This window comes from Salvelinus alpinus, chromosome 5, assembly GCF_045679555.1.
Source record: "Salvelinus alpinus chromosome 5, SLU_Salpinus.1, whole genome shotgun sequence".
NCBI lineage: Eukaryota > Metazoa > Chordata > Actinopteri > Salmoniformes > Salmonidae > Salvelinus > Salvelinus alpinus.
In genome coordinates, this window is record NC_092090.1 from 57,916,023 (window position 1) to 57,935,207 (window position 19,185).

At 42.2% G+C, this 19,185-nt stretch overlaps 1 protein-coding gene across 1 annotated transcript in view; it reads right to left on the reverse strand.

Moving 5' to 3' along the window:
• Positions 1-19,185, reverse strand: part of LOC139576380 (coiled-coil domain-containing protein 60-like) — a 64,345-nt gene that overhangs the window by 30,656 nt on the left and 14,504 nt on the right. The window contains exon 4 of the mRNA XM_071402464.1: positions 8,376-8,624. Coding sequence (XP_071258565.1) covers positions 8,376-8,624 — 249 coding nt within the window. The remainder of the gene's footprint in view (positions 1-8,375; positions 8,625-19,185) is intronic.

Sequence of the window (19,185 nt, forward strand, 5' to 3'; positions counted from 1 at the left end):
GATGGGGAGGAGGGTGATAGAAAAAGAGAGTGTGAGAGAGAGTGAGAATGGGAGGGAGAGACGGCCATATTGTGTTTGACGTGTGAGGAGACATCTGTGTAATGCAGGAATGGGCAACTCAGGCCGCCGAGGACTGGAGTTGCCCATCCCTGGTGTAGCGTAATGAATGAACGGCCTTGAGGCGTGAAGCAACAAAGGTTTCCATCCAACTGGCGACTGATTTTTATGCGAATATTTCAAAATCTTCATAAAAAACAATATGGGCATTTTCCCACAAGAGATGCTTTGATGCAGATAAAAGGCTGTGCGTGATGACATAGTGAACAGAAAATACCTTTTGTGGTTAAATTCCCATGTACCGAATAAAAAATAAATGGGTGTCCATCGTATTTTCAACTCTACTGACGATTTTCTCACAAAAATGTTGTGTTATATTGTGAGTGTGCAAATTCTGGAAATGGCACATGCATTATAGCCAACAGGCTGTCTGCGCGTTGTTAGATTGGCTAGATCACGTGTAACAGTATAACTTTAAACCGTCCCCTCGCCCCGACACGGGCGCGAACCAGGGACCCTCTGCACACATCAACAACTGACACCCACGAAGCGTCGTTACCCATCGCTCCACAAAGGCCGCGGCCCTTGCAGAGCAAGGTGCAACACTACTTCTAGGTTTCAGAGCAAGTGACGTAACTGATTGAAACGCTAGTAGCGCGTACCCGCTAACCATTTCACATCCGTTACACTCACCCCCCTTTCAACCTCCTCCTTTTCCGCAGCAACCAGTGATCCGGGTCAACAGCATCAATGTAACAGTATAACTTTATGGCGTCCCCTCGCCCCGACCCGGGCGCGAACCAGGGACCCTCTGCACACATCAACAACGGTCGCCCACGAAGCATCGTTACCCATCGCTCCACAAAGGCCGCGGCCCTTGCAGAGCAAGGTGCAACACTACTTCTAGGTTTCAGAGCAAGTGACGTAACTGATTGAAACGCTAGTAGCGCGTACCCGCTAACTAGCTAGCCATTTCACATCCGTTACACACGCATATAGCCTACATGTTGAGATTATTATTATAGGCAAATGAGATAGATTATTTTTATTTGTCAAACGGCAGTCAAGCATTGATTATCATCTCACCAGTATTCGACCCTCGATATTTATTGGAAAGGAGCATCAAGCTCATCACCTTGCACTTTCACCACCCTGTGAAGTTCATCATTATTTATTTAATCTGTAACCTAATAAACTGTATGCTTTCCCGATGAGTCGTAGTGGGAGGACCACACAACATGTCATCGCCTGACTCCAAATTTACTTCAATATGATGGTTATTATAGTCTATCAATATTTAAACATAAAAGCGTTTCCACCGACATTTCTGGCATAATTAATTTTACTATCAAAATAAAGAGAGTCGCACACTCCATATATAAACGCCCAGCAATTTATTGGGTGTTTACCAACGTTTCGGCATCACTGTGCCTTCTTTTCTGGGTGCGTGCCAGCTCGTGTTTTTATTCTATAATTCATTTTACCAAGACAAAAAGATCCCACCTTGTCTAGCATATTTTGTTTTGTCGACATTTGGAAAGTTTACCGAAAAAATGTTCTGTTTCCATCAAGCCTGTCATTACATTTTTTTTTTTATCTGACATGTACTTTACTCGCATAAAAAGTTTGGATGGAAACCTGATTATTGTGACAGACTACTGATTGACTGCAGGTGACAGTATGGTGGAGAGAGAGTGAGTGAAAGGATAGGCGGTTTCACTTTATTCCCTGCCTCAATGGCTCTTCCTACTGTTATTGGCTTCATACATAGTAGCACTCTGCCTGTTCTCTGTAGTATGTAAACAGCTCACTTTCTACTTTTTTGATAATTTGTTCACCTTTTGTCTAATTACTTTTTAATCACGAAATCTATACAATCAATTCTACTCTGTTTAAAAGAGGAGCATTGGCTTTATCTAGCTGAAGTTGTCTCATAAGCCATTGTAAGGGGATCTCTCTGTCTGACTGTGGTGCAGTTGTTGTTTGTGTGAATGAATCAATTCCCACTTATCTAACCAGAATGATTGTCTGAGAAGAAACCTGACAACTTTTCAAAATGTCAAACTCTGATTCAGCTGCCATATCAAAGGAATTTGTTATGAAAGGACATCCGAAAAAGATTAGATGAATCCGAAAGACTAAAACCAGGAATAGTTGTCAGACAATAATTAGACACTGAAATATTAGTTATTTATCATGTTCTGTTGACAATTTGTTCGGTTAAACCTGGGGTTGTTGTGGTAATGACTAACAAATAGGGAATAAAAGGATAACTGACAAGACAGAAAGACATATATAGTTCTGTTTGACATAGAACAAATTGATAAACATAGAGACAATAGGAAGGTGCAGAGATCGCAGAGATTCCTAGATATCCTAAACTTTTACATTATTTTCTCATGTGTTTTAAATGAGGCAATGCAGTTACAGATAGATCAATTTATTTGACAATGTAAAACACAATACAGTGGACAAACAGTGGACAATACATGTGGATAATGCATTTAAAATCATTGAGTATTACATAAAAAAGTTTGAAAACGTATTTCCACTGTGGTACTCATAAATAAATAAAAATTAAATTAACAAACATAAGCATAGTAGACCTATCCTACTAGGCATACTTGGGTAACACATTTAAGACATAACAAAACAAAAGACAGGATGACATTGTCATAGCCATAGAGTATGACTCCCTCAGTAGATCAGCAATCTCAGGCTCCTAAACTGAGTTTGATGATGGTGATGCCAGATGACAGTGATGCCAGATGACAGTGATGCAGTGGATGCCAGATCATGGTGATGCAGTTGGCTTGCTGGCTCTGATGTTATCCTCTGCCTCTCTGTGGCCTGTATTGCCAGCTGATGGGGTTGGCTTGCTGGCCCCGATGTCCTCCTCAGCTCAATCTCTCTCTAGCCTGGACTTCATACTCCTCCACAACCACAAGTGTAGCCTCTGCTGCTGCTACAGAGCAAAAAAGCCCCGAGCAGTAGTCAGGTCTCATTGATCAAGAAGCCGGTGCTGAGATGTATTTTCTAAACGCAAACTAGCTAGCTAGCCAAACTAGACAAGTCAACCTGTCATCAGTCCTGCAATTCTGTGGGTAACAACCACCAGATATATCCAATCAACAACTTAACAAAAACAAAAAAGCTGATTAAGAAACAAACAAAAACACAGAAAAACATCAAAAATATGTACAACATTTAAAGAGCTCTTTGTTTAGGCTGCTTTACAGCGCCATGACACCCACACAAAGATATTGAGATCTTATGAACAAACCTGAAACTTCCTCATCAAATCTGCAGACAGACTGCACCCTTGATTTAACTTTTAAAATAACAAATTTAGGTGTATTTAGGATGCTTTGAACATTAACATTAAATGTACACTCAAAATTCGATGACTTTGTTACTTTTAGATTTTGTGGGGGATGAAATGTAAAGTAGGCCGTCATTGTAAATTAGAATTTGTTCTTAACTTCTTACCTGACTTGCCTAGTTAAATAAAGTTTAAATAAAAAATAAAAAGTATGATTGTTTTTGGGGGGGGTGGTTTGACACTATTCAGACAGTAATGAAATGAGATGGGGAAACAGGCAAATGGGAGAAACAGATGCAAGGTAGGAAACAGGGATAGATCCCTGTTCTCAGGTTGTATGCGACACATGCCAGGGATTGTTATCACTACACCAAGGCTTTACACAGGAAATATTAATATTAATGGTTGATGGCAGTAGGTAACCAAATCATAGATTGCAGTCTCCTTGTCCATAGACTGCTTTCAAGGTAAAGACACAAACATTTTGTATTTTGTAATTTGGGTGAAGTACCTCTTTAAAATCCAATGCTTATTTGTCAGACTTATTCAAAACTGTCCATGAAAGCCTGCAAAAATACATAGCCTCAAATACAGTTGAAGTCGGAAGTTTACATACGCTTAGGTTGGAGTCATTAAAATACGTTTTTCAACCACTCCACAAATTTCTTGTTAACAAACTATAGTTTTGGCAAGTCGGTTAGGACATCTACTTTGTGCATGACACAAGTCATTTTTTCAACAATTGTTTTCAGACAGATTATTTCACTTATAATTCACTGTATCACAATTTCAGTGGGTCAGAAGTTTACACACACTAAGTTGTCTGTGCCTTTAAATAGCGTGGGAAATTCCAGAAAATTATGTCATGGCTTTAGAAGCTTCTGATAGGCTAATTGACAATATTTGAGTCAATTGGAGGTGTACCTGTGGATGTATTTCAAGGCCGACCTTCAAACCCAGTGCCTCTTTGCTTGACATCATGGGAAAATCTAAATAAATCAGCCAAGACCTCAGAAAAAAATTGTAGACATCCAAAAGTCTGGTTCATCCTTGGGAGCAATTTCCAAATGCCTGAAGGTACCACGTTCATCTGTACAAACAATAGTACGCAAGTATAAACACCATTGGACCATGCAGCCGTCATACCGCTCAGGAAGGAGACGCGTTCTGTCTCCTAGAGATGAACATACTTTGGTGCAAAAAGTGCAAATCAATCCCAGAACAACAGCAAAGGACCTTGTGAAGATGCTGGAGGAAACAGGTATAAAAGTATCTATATCCACAGTAAAACGAGTCCTATATTGACATAACCTGAAAGGCCGCTCAACAAGGAAGAAGCCACTGCTCCAAAACCGCTATAAAAAAGCCAGACTACGGTTTGCAACTGCACATGTGGACAAAGACCGTACTTTTTGGAGAAATGTCCTCTGGTCTGATGAAACAAAAATAGAGCTGTTTGGCCATAATGACCATCGTTATGTTTGGAGGAAAGAGGGGAGGCTTGCAAGCTGAAGAACACCCATCCCAACCGTGAAGCACGAAGTGGCAGCATCATGTTGTGGGGGTGCTTTGCTGCAGGAGGGACTGGTGCACTTCACAAAATAGATGGCACCATGAGGCAGGAAAATTATGTGGATATATTGAAGCAACATCTTAAGACATCAGTCAGGAAGTTAAAGCTTGGTCGCAAATGGGTCTTCCAAATGGACAATGACCCAAAGCATACTACCAAAGTTGTGGCAAAATGGCTTAAGGACAACAAAGTCAAGGTATTGGAGTGGCCATCACAAAGCCCTGACCTCAATCCTATAGAACATTTGTGGGCAGAACTGAAAAAGCATGTGCGAGCAAGACACCTCTGACCCACTGGGAATGTGATGAAAGAAATAAAAGCTGAAATAGATCATTCTCTCTATTATTATTCTGACATTTCACAGTCTTAAAATAAAGTGGTGATCCTAACTGACCTAAAACAGGGAATTTTAACTAGGATTAAATGTCAGGAATTGTGAAAAACTGAGTTTAAATGTAAACTTCTGACTTCAACTGTAATCCATTTCCAAAGACACAAATAGGCATATCAAATTTCAAATATGTGTTTACACTTGCAACATTGGGAAGAAGTGGAATAATAAAATACGTGTAGGGAATAACAGTAGTGTTCCTGCTGACAAGCACACTAATTACCCTATATTTTAGCCCATTGTTAAGAATGAGAATTGTTCTATTGATCAGACTAAATAAAGTCAATAGATCATAAAATCTCCTTAAAACAAGATTACATAAATCTACCCCTACACCATAACCAAATCTTTTGAATATTTATTGCTCCCCCTGTAGAATCAAATTTACACTTCTGGGTTCACAATCTGTTTGACAAAATGTTTTTCATAGTTACAAATCAGGTCACCCTACCAAACTTGCCTGCTAAAACATACTGTAGGTTTGTCTGCTGCCTTATTGTTGTCACAGCCTAAATGCCAAACACCAAATGAGGGGACTAATGCATGTGTGGATTAAATCGACTTTAGTACATGCTGTCAAAAAGGCTGCATTCTGCAATAGGGACAGGACCTAATTTTGTTGACAACATTGTACATAAAACAGAGCTACCTTGCTGCTCTTTTTACAGTTTTATAAACTCAGCAGAGGACGTTCTCTCTCTCCATTCAGCACCACTCTAATCTTGAGAGGCGTTTCTTTAAAACATGCATCCAATCCCCTTGATCCCTTACATAACTAAACCAATCATATGCTTCAATTGTCCGTGGTTTACAGTGTTGTGGCAAGACAGGACAACGACGGAGGTGCAGCTCATGACGTTAAATTGCAGGCGCAGATGCTACGATTTCAAAACGATTTGGAGCACAGTTGAAAAGGCACTGACTATACAATGGGGGAATTAGAAAATTAAAACCAGTACTTTTTAATGCGTGAGATATAAGAGGTGTGGCATGAGAAGAGGGTCAAATGCGTGTCTCACGGCCAATGCGTGAGAGTTAGCAGCTCTGCAGTGCCTTCAGAAAGTATTTATACTCATTAACATATTTATACTCATTAACATATGTTTTGTTACAGCCTGAATTCAAAATTGATTAAGTATATATTTTTTCAACAATTTACACACAATACCCCATAATGACAAAGTGAAAACATGTTTTTAGTATTTCTTGCAAATTTATTGAACATGAATGACCTAATTTAAATAAGTATTCATACCCCTGAGTCAATCAATACCTTGTAGAACCATCTATGGCAGCAGTTACAGCTTTTAGTCTTTCTTGGTAAGTCTCTAAGAGCTTTCTACACCTGGATTGCGCAACACTTTCCCATGATTCTTTTCAAAATTATTCAAGCTTGTTGATCATTGCCAGACAAAAATGTTCAGGTCTTGCCATAGAGTCAAAACTGTAACTTCGCCACTTAGGAATATTCACTGTCTTCTTGGTAAGCAACTCCAGTGTAGATTTGGCCTTGTGTTTTAGGTTATTGTCCTGCTGAAAGCTGAATTCATTTCCCAGTGTCTGGTGGAAAGCAGACTGAACCTGGTTTTCCTCTAAGATTTTGCCTGTGCCTAGATCCATTCCATTTCTTTTGTATCCTGAAAAACTCCTCAGTACTTAACGATTAAAAGCAAACCCATAACATGATGCAGCCACCACTATGCTTGAGAATATGGAGACTGGTACTCAGTAATGTGTTGTATTGGATTTGCCCCAAACATAACACTTTATATTCAGGCCAAAAGGTTAATTGCTTTGCCATATTTTTTGCAGTATTACTTTAGTGCCTTGTTGCAAACAGGATGCATGTTTTGGAATATTTGTATTCTATACAGGCTTCCTTCTTTTCACTCTGTCATTTAGGTTAGTATTGTGGAGTAACTACAATGTTGTTGATCCATCCTAAGTTTTCTCCTATCACAGCCATTAAACTCTGGAACTGTTTAAAGTCACCATTGTCCTCATGGTGAAATCCCTGAGCCCTAGTGACTTGGTGTATTGATACACCATCCAAAGTGTAATTAATATGTTCACCATGCTCAAAAGGATATTCAATATCAGCTTTTTATTTTTAACCATCTACCAATAGGTGCCCTTTGCGAGGCATTGGAAAACTCTCCTGGTTTTTATGGTTGAATCTGTATTTTAAATTCACTGCTCGACAGAGGGACCTTACAGATAATTGTATGTGTGGGGTACAGAGATGAGGTAGTCATTAAAAAATCATGTTAAACACTGTTATTGCACACAGAGTGAGTCCATGCAACTTATTATGTGACTTGTTACTTCTGAACTTATTTAGGCTAGCAATAACAAAGGGGTTAAATACTTATTGAATCAAGACATGTCAGCATTTCATTTTTAAATCATTTTAATTTAGAAAAACATTGTTCCACTTTGACATTATGGGGTATTGTGTGTAGGCCCGTGATAAAATATCTCAATTTAATCCATTTTAAATTCAGGCTGTAATACAACAACATTTGGAAAAAGTCAAGAATACTTTCTGAAGGCACTGTAAGTTATATAAACATTCATCACCTGCTATATACTTTTTACTCACCTACTATATATTATAGAATACTATGACGCTGTATAGTACCTTGCTAAAGTGTATTTTGAATCTCAGTGATACATCATCATATATTTAAAGCAGCAATATGTAACTTTTTGGGTGACCTGACCAAATTCACATAGAAATTTGAGGTATAGATCTGTCATTCTCATTGAACGCAAGACTAAGAAGCGGTACATCTGTTCTATGTGCGCTATTTCTATGCTTCCCGTTCTTAATTTTATTTTTTGCATCTTTTACTTTTGGTTTCGTACACCAGGTTCAAACAGCTGCAATTACAATAGTTTTGGTTATTGAAAATATCTAATTTTAGCAACCAGGAAATGGCAGAGCAATTTCTGCATATTGCACCTTTAAACATAAGGTGAAGAAGGGTATCACTGTATTAGGTGATGTACAGTACAGGGTGAGGACTCACTGTGGTGGCTCAGAGGCCTGAGGGGAAGTCAGGGAGCGGTGGATGGGGGTGAAAGGTCGAGCTGACTGGGCCTTCTTCCTCCCTGGGTCGCTGTCAGAGTCAGACTCTGAGCAGGGAGGTCTGGGCTGGACACGCTGCCAATCCTCTTTCCTCTTCTGCTCCCTCTGCTGCGCCTCCTCCTGTTCCTGCTTCTTCTTCTGGAGGAGGTGGAAGTAACCCCGGCCCTGTCTGACCGCTGACACCAAACGGCTGGGGGATAGAGACATAACACACACACGAGATGAGTATATGGATACTGTACATACCGATACAGCATGTGACTGGGCTTGAGAGTGGGTAATCTACATGTCACAAGATTGTGTTAAAACCTGAAGCCTAGACAATAACTTAGGCAGATAACACAATTCTTCAGGTTTCAGGCAGATTTACTTAAAATATTTACTTTATTTAGTCATGCCACCAAGATTCTCAGAAACCACTTCTGTTACAAACTTTGTGTTTGAGAGTCACAAATATGTTAAATCCCCTACTACAGTGACCGAAAATAGCCCCAACCCAAAAATAGAATAGGACCGACACCATATACAGCAGTCAATTGAGGATGTACATCACCTGTGTAATTCCTAAACAGACAACAGGTACCCTGTCATAGATCACAGCTTTATGAAGTTACCAGATCTCTAAATCACACCAATCAGAGTGGACCAGGTCTTTAAATCACACCAATCAGAGTGGACCATGTCTCTAAATCACACCAATCAGAGTGGACCAAGTCTCTAAATCATCACAGAGGCTGAAATTATAATCCTAAATAGAGAATTTGGGGAGAAATATGTGACGTGTGGCTCACTAATGGTTTCATTACAGTGATTTAGCACCAGCCCATAACCTTTCCCTTCCTTTCCAAACCATGTCTGCTGGTTTTCACCGGTGGCTGCATGCGTCATTACTTCGCATTAATATGCTACTGGTGGAAATTAAAACACACACACTTGGATACGCAGGCATGCACACACATGGATGCACGAACACACGGATACACATACAGGCACACAAGTATCATAGCCATGGTTTGACTTTGCGGCTGAATGAACTGTAATACGCCTCAGTTTTCCTTAATCATCACACATGAGTAAGGAGCCTTGGTAGTTGGGCGAAGAGCATGATTCTATTGCTTCTAATAATCTGCTAGAATGGAGTATAGGTCTCAATCGTACACTACAGTACAGGCTTACTGCTGGTCACGCATTAGTCTTTCTCAAAGACAGACGGTAGCATGTAGCCTGGAGGTTAATAACATTGGGCCAGTAACCAACAGGTCGCTGGTTCAAATCCCGATGCAGGCTAAGTGAAAAATCAGATGATGTGTCCTCAAGCAAGGCACTTAACCCTAATTGCTCTGCATAATTCTGTCTGCTAGAATGGAGTATACATCTTCAATTGTATACTACAGTACAGGCCTACACGTCAAGCATTGGTCTTAACTAAAGCTATAATAGAATGCACATTTTCCAAAATGACTACTACTTAACTGATCTTGAACACAATACATCTTCTACTCGTGTCGTCGACAGCCTGTTATATGACTCTAGATGAGATAAATAGACACCACTGTGGAATAATTCTCTCTTTCAATTCCGACAGGACAACAACAAAAAAACAAGAGCCTTGTATACGTTAGAGCCCTCCTGTATGAATCATTATTCCTCATCTAGTGAGCAGCTGGCTGGCAATACATCCCCCAGGAGTGGAGCCAAACAGACGAACGCTGCATATTCGTACGGCATCACTGTTCATACACGCTGGCACGCACGCAGGCACGCCCACAGACACACACACACAGACACACTCATGGAGGGCATCAGTGTTTGGACTCTTGAATGTTCATTTGTTTCAGGCTGAACATTGCTTAAATCTGAAGCATCCCCTGCTTGCTCTATTTGTGATACCACAGCCCACTCCAGATCAGTGACTCTCCCTATCAAATCCCTGTGTGCAATGTCTTAATCCAGAATGCTGCCATGCCTTTATCATAGCATCTTTCTATCCATCTATCAGCATCTGTAGTGAATCATAGCATCACAGCGGCAACACATTCGTATACAAGGCTCTTGTTTTTTTGTTGTTGTCCTGCCAGGGGCAAACTACCTGCCCTCCAGGACACCTACACCACCCGATGTCACAGGAAGGCCATAAAGATCATCAAGGACAACAACCACCCAAGCCACTGCCTGTTCACCCCGCTATCATCCAGAAGGCGAGGTCAGTACAGGTGCATCAAAGCAGGGACCGAGAGACTGAAAAACAGCTTCTATCTCAAGGCCATCAGACTGTTAAACAGCCACCACTAACATTTAGCGGCCGCTGCCAACATACTGACTCAACTCCAGCCACTTTAAAAATGGGAATTGATGGAAATTATGTAAAAATGTACCACTAGCCACTTTAAGCAATGCCACTTAATACAATGTTTACATACCCTACATTACCCATCTCATATGTATATATACTGTACTCTATATCATCTACTGCATCTTGCCATCTTTATGCAATACATGTACCACTAGCCACTTTAAACTATGCCACTTTATGTTTACATACCCTACAGTACTCATCTCATATGTATATACCGTACTCTATACCATCTACTGCATCTGCCATGCCGTTCTGTACCACCACTCATCCATATATCTTTATGTACATATTCTTTATCCCTTACACTTGTGGGTGTGTGTAAGGTAGTAGTGTGGAATTGTTAGGTTAGATTACTGTTGGTTATTACTGCATTGTCGGAACTAGAAGCACAAGCATTTCGCTACACTCGCATTAACATCTGCTAACCATGTGTATGTGACTAATAAAATTTGATTTGATTTGATTTGATTTGATTTGACATTCTCAGATCAGTTGCCATATGGTATTCCACACATACTGTTGACAGCAACAGCCCAGTGTTGTGTGTATGGACAGTGGGCAAGTATCTCTCTGTTTGTCTTTGTGTTGCTGTATGAAAGTGCCCTTGACTAGACAAAGGCAGTATCTGAGTCTACCATTGCCCTTAAATCTCAGGTGTTGAAGCCAGAGAGTCACTTGTGGTGCATCACCACTGAATCAATTAGTCTTCATCCCAAATGGCACCCTATTCCCTAAAAAGTACACCAGGGAGTCGGGTGCCTTTTGGGATGCAGATAATGTGTGTAGGTTATATTGCTGTGTCTTTAGAATATTGGAACTCCAATGCTTAAATGCATCTTAAAGAAGGCTAATAAGGCTGCTTGTTTATTTAACACACAGGGCAGAGTTCAGATCAGGTCTAGTGTTCCATTGATTTCAGTGGTGTACGTTTAACATCCTGTAAGTATTGAGCTTCCAATCAATTTTCATTTTGCTAGCAAAATTTTCATTTTGCTTTTCATTTTGCTAGCCTCAAAACTTGGTCTAAACCTGATATTAGCAAATTACCCCCCTCCCCCCAAAAAAAGAACAGCGCAAAAGTTTGTTATGAGCCTGGCAAGCGTGACTATGCCGAAGGTGACAGAAACACTGAAATAAGGTGTTTAATATAGGTGATATGCCAATACGTATGAAAGGAACTCTTTACAGTCGTTTAAATAATTCACAGTGTTCGGTTGGTAAATGAGCACCGTTACTCTTTCTTGACTGTTGGGGAAATTGAAGTGATTTGATTTCTTCAACAGGTCAGATCAGAAGAGGTATTAGGTAGCAGTTAGCCTGTTGCTAGGCAACCAAAGGCATGTAGTTCACAAGTTGAGAAGGAGCGATACAGTGATTTGGCAGTGAAGCTTTGTGTCTCTACACAGAGAGAAGGCCAATCTGAAATGGCTCTTCATGTAAAAGGGAGAAATGGGAAAAGATCCACTTTTTCTTCAGTTAGAACCTGTTCAGAACATGGTCTGTCCTAAATGGTAATGGTTGGGGTAAATTCCACCTACATTACAGGTAGTTAAGGGATTGAATTGCAGTCCTATGGAGAAATTCCATGTCGAATTCAGCTGACCGGAATTGAAATGGAATTGATCCCAGTATTCTATCCTCTCAATGTAGTGTTGAAATGCAACAGAGTGTCAGTTTGTCCGCTGTGGGGCGGGCACATTTTCTTATCCCTGTGTCCTGCGGGTAGCAGATACCTGGCACAGACCAGACGTGGCATTTGGTGTGTGTGTGTGTGTGTCTGTGAGTGTGTGTGTATATAACAACTCTCAGCCTCGCCACAGGGCGTGCAGACAGACTACACCCTCTCAGGACATCCAAGGGCGTCCCTAAAACGGCTGACATTTCTGACAGCTTCTTATAAAACCCAGATTATTGAATAATTCATACAGGTGTTTGAGGAGAGGAAAGGTTACCGTTTCAGAGGGAGAGAAAAAGAGAAGCCTGAATAAATAGTGTCTGTTTTCCCTCTGTGCAAATAATAGAGAGGGGCTTCAGTGTTTGTTTCTAAGTGGCAATAGCCTACCCTTTACAGTCTTTTTATATTTGGGAAGACTTTGTACCCTATTTTTTGTATTGTCATACTGTATACAGAAGAAATACCGCAGGTAGTTTCGTACCCCATAAAATGATATATAATATGATACCAGGTAATTCTCTTATCATGTCACAAAAATGGTCACCATCAATATTTGTTATTAGTATGTTGCCATTTTTTGTTGACAGGAAACGATGATTACGTACCACCAGAGATACTGATGTATTTAGTCATACCAGAGGAATAGAAGCTCTGCATATGACTACAGTGATTATTAAAGGGTTCTACATTAAGGAAAAGGGTGCCTTTTGGGACACAACCCTTCAATAATCATGGTAGTCATATGCAGAGCTTCTATTCGTATGGTATGACTGAATACATCAGTATCTCTGGTGGTATGTATTCTCCACTGGGTTTCCTTGTTATGTATAATCAGATCTCATGGCTCGCCAAGCATCTCTCCAGATATCTACATCATACATCACAGGGCTGCCTGTTTCTAAAATGCCACATCAGTCAGCACTTCAATGGGGAAATCTGTTTCACATCACATGATACTTGATAGTAACCATGGGTGTGCCCCAATTGCCACCCTATTTATTCCATACATAGTGCACTACTTTTGACCAGACCCTATGGGCCCTGGTCAAAAGTTATGCCCTATATTTTCGAATAGGGTGCCATTTGGGTCGCATTTTGTTGCCTATGCAGTTTCTTCATCCAACCTCATTTCCATTTACATGTCTGTTTGATGAATTAAACATCATTTAATTTGTTTTTTAGTGGTCTTGTAAAACAGCCCATTGGCCACAGCTGTTGATATAAAAAAGTGGATGCATTGTCATCCTGAACATGACATTTATCTATGTAATGTAGAGAAGTGTAATTAAAGGTAATGAACAGTCAAAATCATGTTTTCATGAAATTGGATGATATTTGAAGGAAACCAGATCAAAGTATGATGATCAAAGCATGAAAAAATGACTGATGCTTCTACATTGATAAAGTTTGATCATAAAGTTACTGGTCCCCTCCCCCATGTTAAACACTTGGATTCATTATTAGGGATAAAAGGTGACATCACCTTAACTCTCATTTTAATACACTAATGGTAACATGGCATTCTCTTACATAATTTAGATGAGTACCGCCTTGTAACTAACATCGAAGAAGGTGTGTTTGCAGAGGGGCGTGGTTTATACAGCTTGATAGCTATTCTACTGGTGCCAAAAATTGACTGTAGAGTGTCAGCAAATATAATAGAAAGTTTACCCTTTTCATCTACGGCAAAGATACTTATATGTTTCCCCTTTCATCTGTATCTGGTGCTAGCTAGTTACTGGCTAGCTAGGTCTTCAGCCAGCATGGAACAAAATGGGGTGAAGGGTCGTTCAAAACTCTGACGCAGTTGTCTAGTCAACACATCCGTCAGTGCTGCTGTGAACCGTATCACAAGAGACATGCCAAACGGGAGATGTATGTAAAAAAATAAATAATAGGTCATTGATGCAATTTCAATGTTGTTTGAGTTGCTTTGAGTTTGAGTTGCTATCGACAAATTTACTTCAGATGATTTTACTGCAACACTGCTCACTGCATCTAAGTTGCTTGACATACAGTAGGTGTTTCAAAGAGCTGTCAGTCAAGGCGAGCTCATGAATATAAGCACCCGCCCCCTCAGCCTGTCTTTTCAAACTTCCTGATAGTTAGCCATTAGAGAAAAAGTACTTTTCAGAACGACTGTTCAGGAGCTTTAAAATGTGAGTGATTACATTTTTGTATAAGTGTGATATATAATGGCTTATCTACAGAAAATGTGATGTATCGAGATGTGCTGATGGCAATATGTGAAATTAGATTTGGCAGAGTCAATTTCTTTTTTTTTTTTTTTTTTTCACCTTTATTTAACCAGGTAGGCTAGTTGAGAACAAGTTCTCATTTGCAACTGCGACCTGGCCAAGATAAAGCATAGCAGTGTGAACAGACAACACAGAGTTACACATGGAGTAAACAATAAACAAGTCAATAACATGGTAGAAAAAAAAGAGAATCTATATACAATGTGTGCAAAAGGCATGAGGTAGGCAATAAATCGAATAATTACAATTTAGCAGATTAACACTGGAGTGATAAATCATCAGATGATCATGTGCAAGAAGAGATATTGGTACTGGTGTGCAAAAGAGCAGAAAAGTAAATAAATAAAAGCAGTATGGGGGGTGAGGTAGGTAAATTGGGTGGGTAGTTTACAGATGGACTATGTACAGCTGCAGCGATCGGTTAGCTGCTCGGATAGCAGATTTTTAAAGTTGTTGAGGGAGATAAAAGTCTCCAACTTCAGAGATTTTTGCAATTCGTTCCAGTCGCAGGCAGCAGAGAACTGGAAGGAAAGGCGTCCAAATTAGGTTTTAGCTTTAGGGATGATCAGTGAGATACACCTGCTGGAGCGCGTGCTGCGGGTGGGTGTAGCCATCGTGACCAGTGAACTGAGATAAGGCGGCACTTTACCTAGCATAGCCTTGTAGATGACCTGGAGCCAGTGGGTCTGACGACGAACATGTAGCGAGGGCCAGCCGACTAGGGCATACAGGTCGCAGTGGTGGGTCGTATAAGGTGCTTTAGTAACAAAACGAATGGCACTGTGATAAACTGCATCCAGTTTGCTGAGTAGAGTGTTGGAAGCTATTTTGTAGATGACATCGCCGAAGTCGAGGATCGGCAGGATAGTCAGTTTTACTAGGGTAAGTTTGGCGGCGTGAGTGAAGGAGGCTTTGTTGCGGAATAGAAAGCCGATTCTTGATTTGATTTTGGATTGGAGATGTTTGATATGAGTCTGGAAGGAGAGTTTGCAGTCTAGCCAGACACCTAGGTACTTATAGATGTCCACATATTCTAGGTCGGAACCGTCCAGGGTGGTGATGCTAGTCGGGCGTGCGGGTGCAGGCAGCGAACGGTTGAAAAGCATGCATTTGGTTTTACTAGCGTTTAAGAGCAGTTGGAGGCCACGGAAGGAGTGTTGTATGGCATTGAAGCTCGTTTGGAGGTTAGATAGCACAGTGTCCAAGGAAGGGCCGGAAGTATATAGAATGGTGTCGTCTGCGTAGAGGTGGATCAGGGAATCGCCCGCAGCAAGAGCAACATCATTGATGTATACAGAGAAAAGAGTCGGCCCGAGAATTGAACCCTGTGGTACCCCCATAGAGACTGCCAGAGGACCGGACAACATGCCCTCCGATTTGACACACTGAACTCTGTCTGCAAAGTAGTTGGTGAACCAGGCAAGGCAGTCATTAGAAAAACCGAGGCTACTGAGTCTGCCGATAAGAATATGGTGATTGACAGAGTCGAAAGCCTTGGCCAGGTCGATGAAGACGGCTGCACAGTAATGTCTTTTATCGATGGCGGTTATGATGTCGTTTAGTACCTTGAGCGTGGCTGAGGTGCATCCGTGACCGGCTCGGAAACCGGATTGCACAGCGGAGAAGGTACGGTGGGATTCGAGATGGTCAGTGATCTGTTTGTTGACTTGGCTTTCGAAGACCTTAGATAGGCAGGGCAGGATGGATATAGGTCTGTAACAGTTTGGGTCCAGGGTGTCTCCCCCTTTGAAGAGGGGGATGACCGCGGCAGCTTTCCAATCCTTGGGGATCTCAGATGATACGAAGGAGAGGTTGAACAGGCTGGTAATAGGGGGTGCGACAATGGCGGCGGACAGTTTCAGAAATAGGGGGTCCAGATTGTCAAGCCCAGCTGATTTGTATGGGTCCAGGTTTTCCAGCTCTTTCAGAACATCTGCTATCTGGATTTGGGTAAAGGAGAAGCTGGGGAGGCTTGGGCGAGTAGCAGCGGGGGGGGGCGGGGCTGTTTGCCAAGGTTGGAGTCGCCAGGAAGAAGGCATGGCCAGCCATTGAGAAATGCTTGTTGAAGTCTTCGATTATCACGGATTTATCGGTGGTGACCGTGTTACCTAGCCTCAGTGCAGTGGGCAGCTGGGAGGAGGTGCTCTTGTTCTCCATGGACTTTACAGTATCCCAGAACTTTTTGGAGTTAGAGCTACAGGATGCGAATTTCTGCTTGAAAAAGCTGGCCTTTGCTTTCCTGACTGACTGCGTGTATTGGTTCCTGACTTCCCTGAACAGTTGCATATCGCGGGGGCTCTTCGATGCTATTGCAGTTCGCCACAGGATGTTTTTGTGCTGGTCGAGGGCAGTCAGGTCTGGAGTGAACCAAGGGCTATATCTGTTCTTGGTTCTGCATTTTTTGAACGGAGCATGCTTGTCTAATATGGTGAGGAAGTAACATTTAAAGAATGACCAGGCATCCTCAACTGACGGGATGAGGTCAATATCCTTCCAGGGTACCCGGGCCAGGTCGATTAGAAAGGCCTGCTCGCAGAAGTGTTTTAGGGAGCGTTTGACAGTGATGAGGGGTGGTCGTTTGACCGCAGACCCGTGGCGGATACAGGCAATGAGGCAGTGATCGCTGAGATCTTGATTGAAGACAGCAGAGGTGTATTTGGAGGGCAGGTTGGTCAGGATAATGTCTATTAGGGTGCCCATGTTTACGGATTTAGGGTTGTACCTGGTGGGTTCCTTGATGATTTGTGTGAGATTGAGGGCATCAAGCTTGGATTGTAGGACTGCCGGGGTGTTAAGCATATCCCAGTTTAGGTCACCTAACAGAACAAACTCTGAAGCTAGATGGGGAGCGATCAATTCACAGATGGTGTCCAGGGCACAGCTGGGAGCTGAGGGGGGTCGGTAGCAGGCGGCAACAGTGAGAGACTTATTTCTGGAGAGATTAATTTTTAAAATTAGAAGTTCGAACTGTTTGGGCATAGACCTGGAAAGTATGACAGAACTTTGCAGGCTATCTCTGCAGTAGATTGCAACTCCTCCCCCTTTGGCAGTTCTATCTTGACGGAAAGTGTTATAGTTGGGTATGGAAATCTCAGAATTTTTGGTGGCCTTCCTAAGCCAGGATTCGGACACGGCAAGGACATCAGGATTGGCAGAGTGTGCTAAAGCGGTGAGTAAGGCAAACTTAGGGAGGAGGCTTCTGATGTTGACATGCATGAGGCCAAGGCTTTTTCGATCGCAGAAGTCAACAAATGAGGGTGACTGGGGACATGCAGGGCCTGGGTTTACCTCCACATCACCCGAGGAACAGAGGAGTAGTAGGATGAGGGTGCGGCTAAAGGCTATCAAAACTGGTCGCCTAGAGCGTTGGGGACAAAGAATAAAAGGAGCAGATTTATGGGCGTGGTAGAATAGATTCTGGGCATAATGAGCAGACAGGGGTATGGAGGGGCGCGGGTACAGCGGAGGCAAGCCCAGGCACTGGGTGATGATAAGAGAGGTTGTATCTCTGGACATGCTGGTCTCAATGGGTGAGGTCACCGCATGTGTGGGGGGTGGGACAAAGGGGGTATCAGAGGTACGGAGAGTGGAACTACAGGGTCCATTGCAAACCAAAACAATGACAATGAAAACTAGCCTGAACAACAGTATGCAAGGCATATTGATATTTGAGAGAGACATACAATAAGGCATAAAGTGATTGCAGGTCTTGATTGGGAGAGCTAGCTAAAACAACAGGTAAGATAACAGCAGCAATAACAGGGTGCTAGTCTGACACAGCAACAACAGGTAAAAAATGGCGATGACTAGGCAGAGAGGGTCGGATTAACTACACACAGATCCTGAGTTAAAGCACAGAGCCGACAGATAAGACACAAATAAACAGAATGGAGTACCGTGAATTAATGGACAGTCAAGCATGCATCAGCTATGTAGCCAAGTGATCATAGTGTCCAGGGGGCAGCCGTAGATGGAGCAGAGGAGGCCTCCACTAAGCTAGCACGCGGCGTGTAAAGTTAGTAGCCCGGGGGGTGGTCTGCTCAGACGGAGGGGGTCTGCTCAGACGTGGTTGTGTCGACAGAGAATCCAAGCCAGATGGCGATGGCGAAAGAGAGGTTGTGAATTGTAGAATAGTGTTTGCTAACTGGTGCTAGCTTCGTGGCAGTGGCAGCGGCAGATGGGCCTAGCTCGAGGCTAGCTCAAGGCTAACTGGTGCTTGCTTCGGGACAGAGGTGTTAGCCAGTAGTAGCCACTCGGTTGCAGCTAGCTAGCTGTGATGATACGGTGTAATTGTCCAGAGCTTGCGTCAGGAATCCGGTGATGTGGTAGAGAAAAAGCAGTCCTATATGCTCTGGGTTGATATCGCGCTGCAGCTAGCCGGCAGATGGGCCTAGCTCGAGGCTAGCTCAAGGCTAACTGGTGCTTGCTTCGGGACAGAGGTGTTAGCCAGTAGTAGCCACTC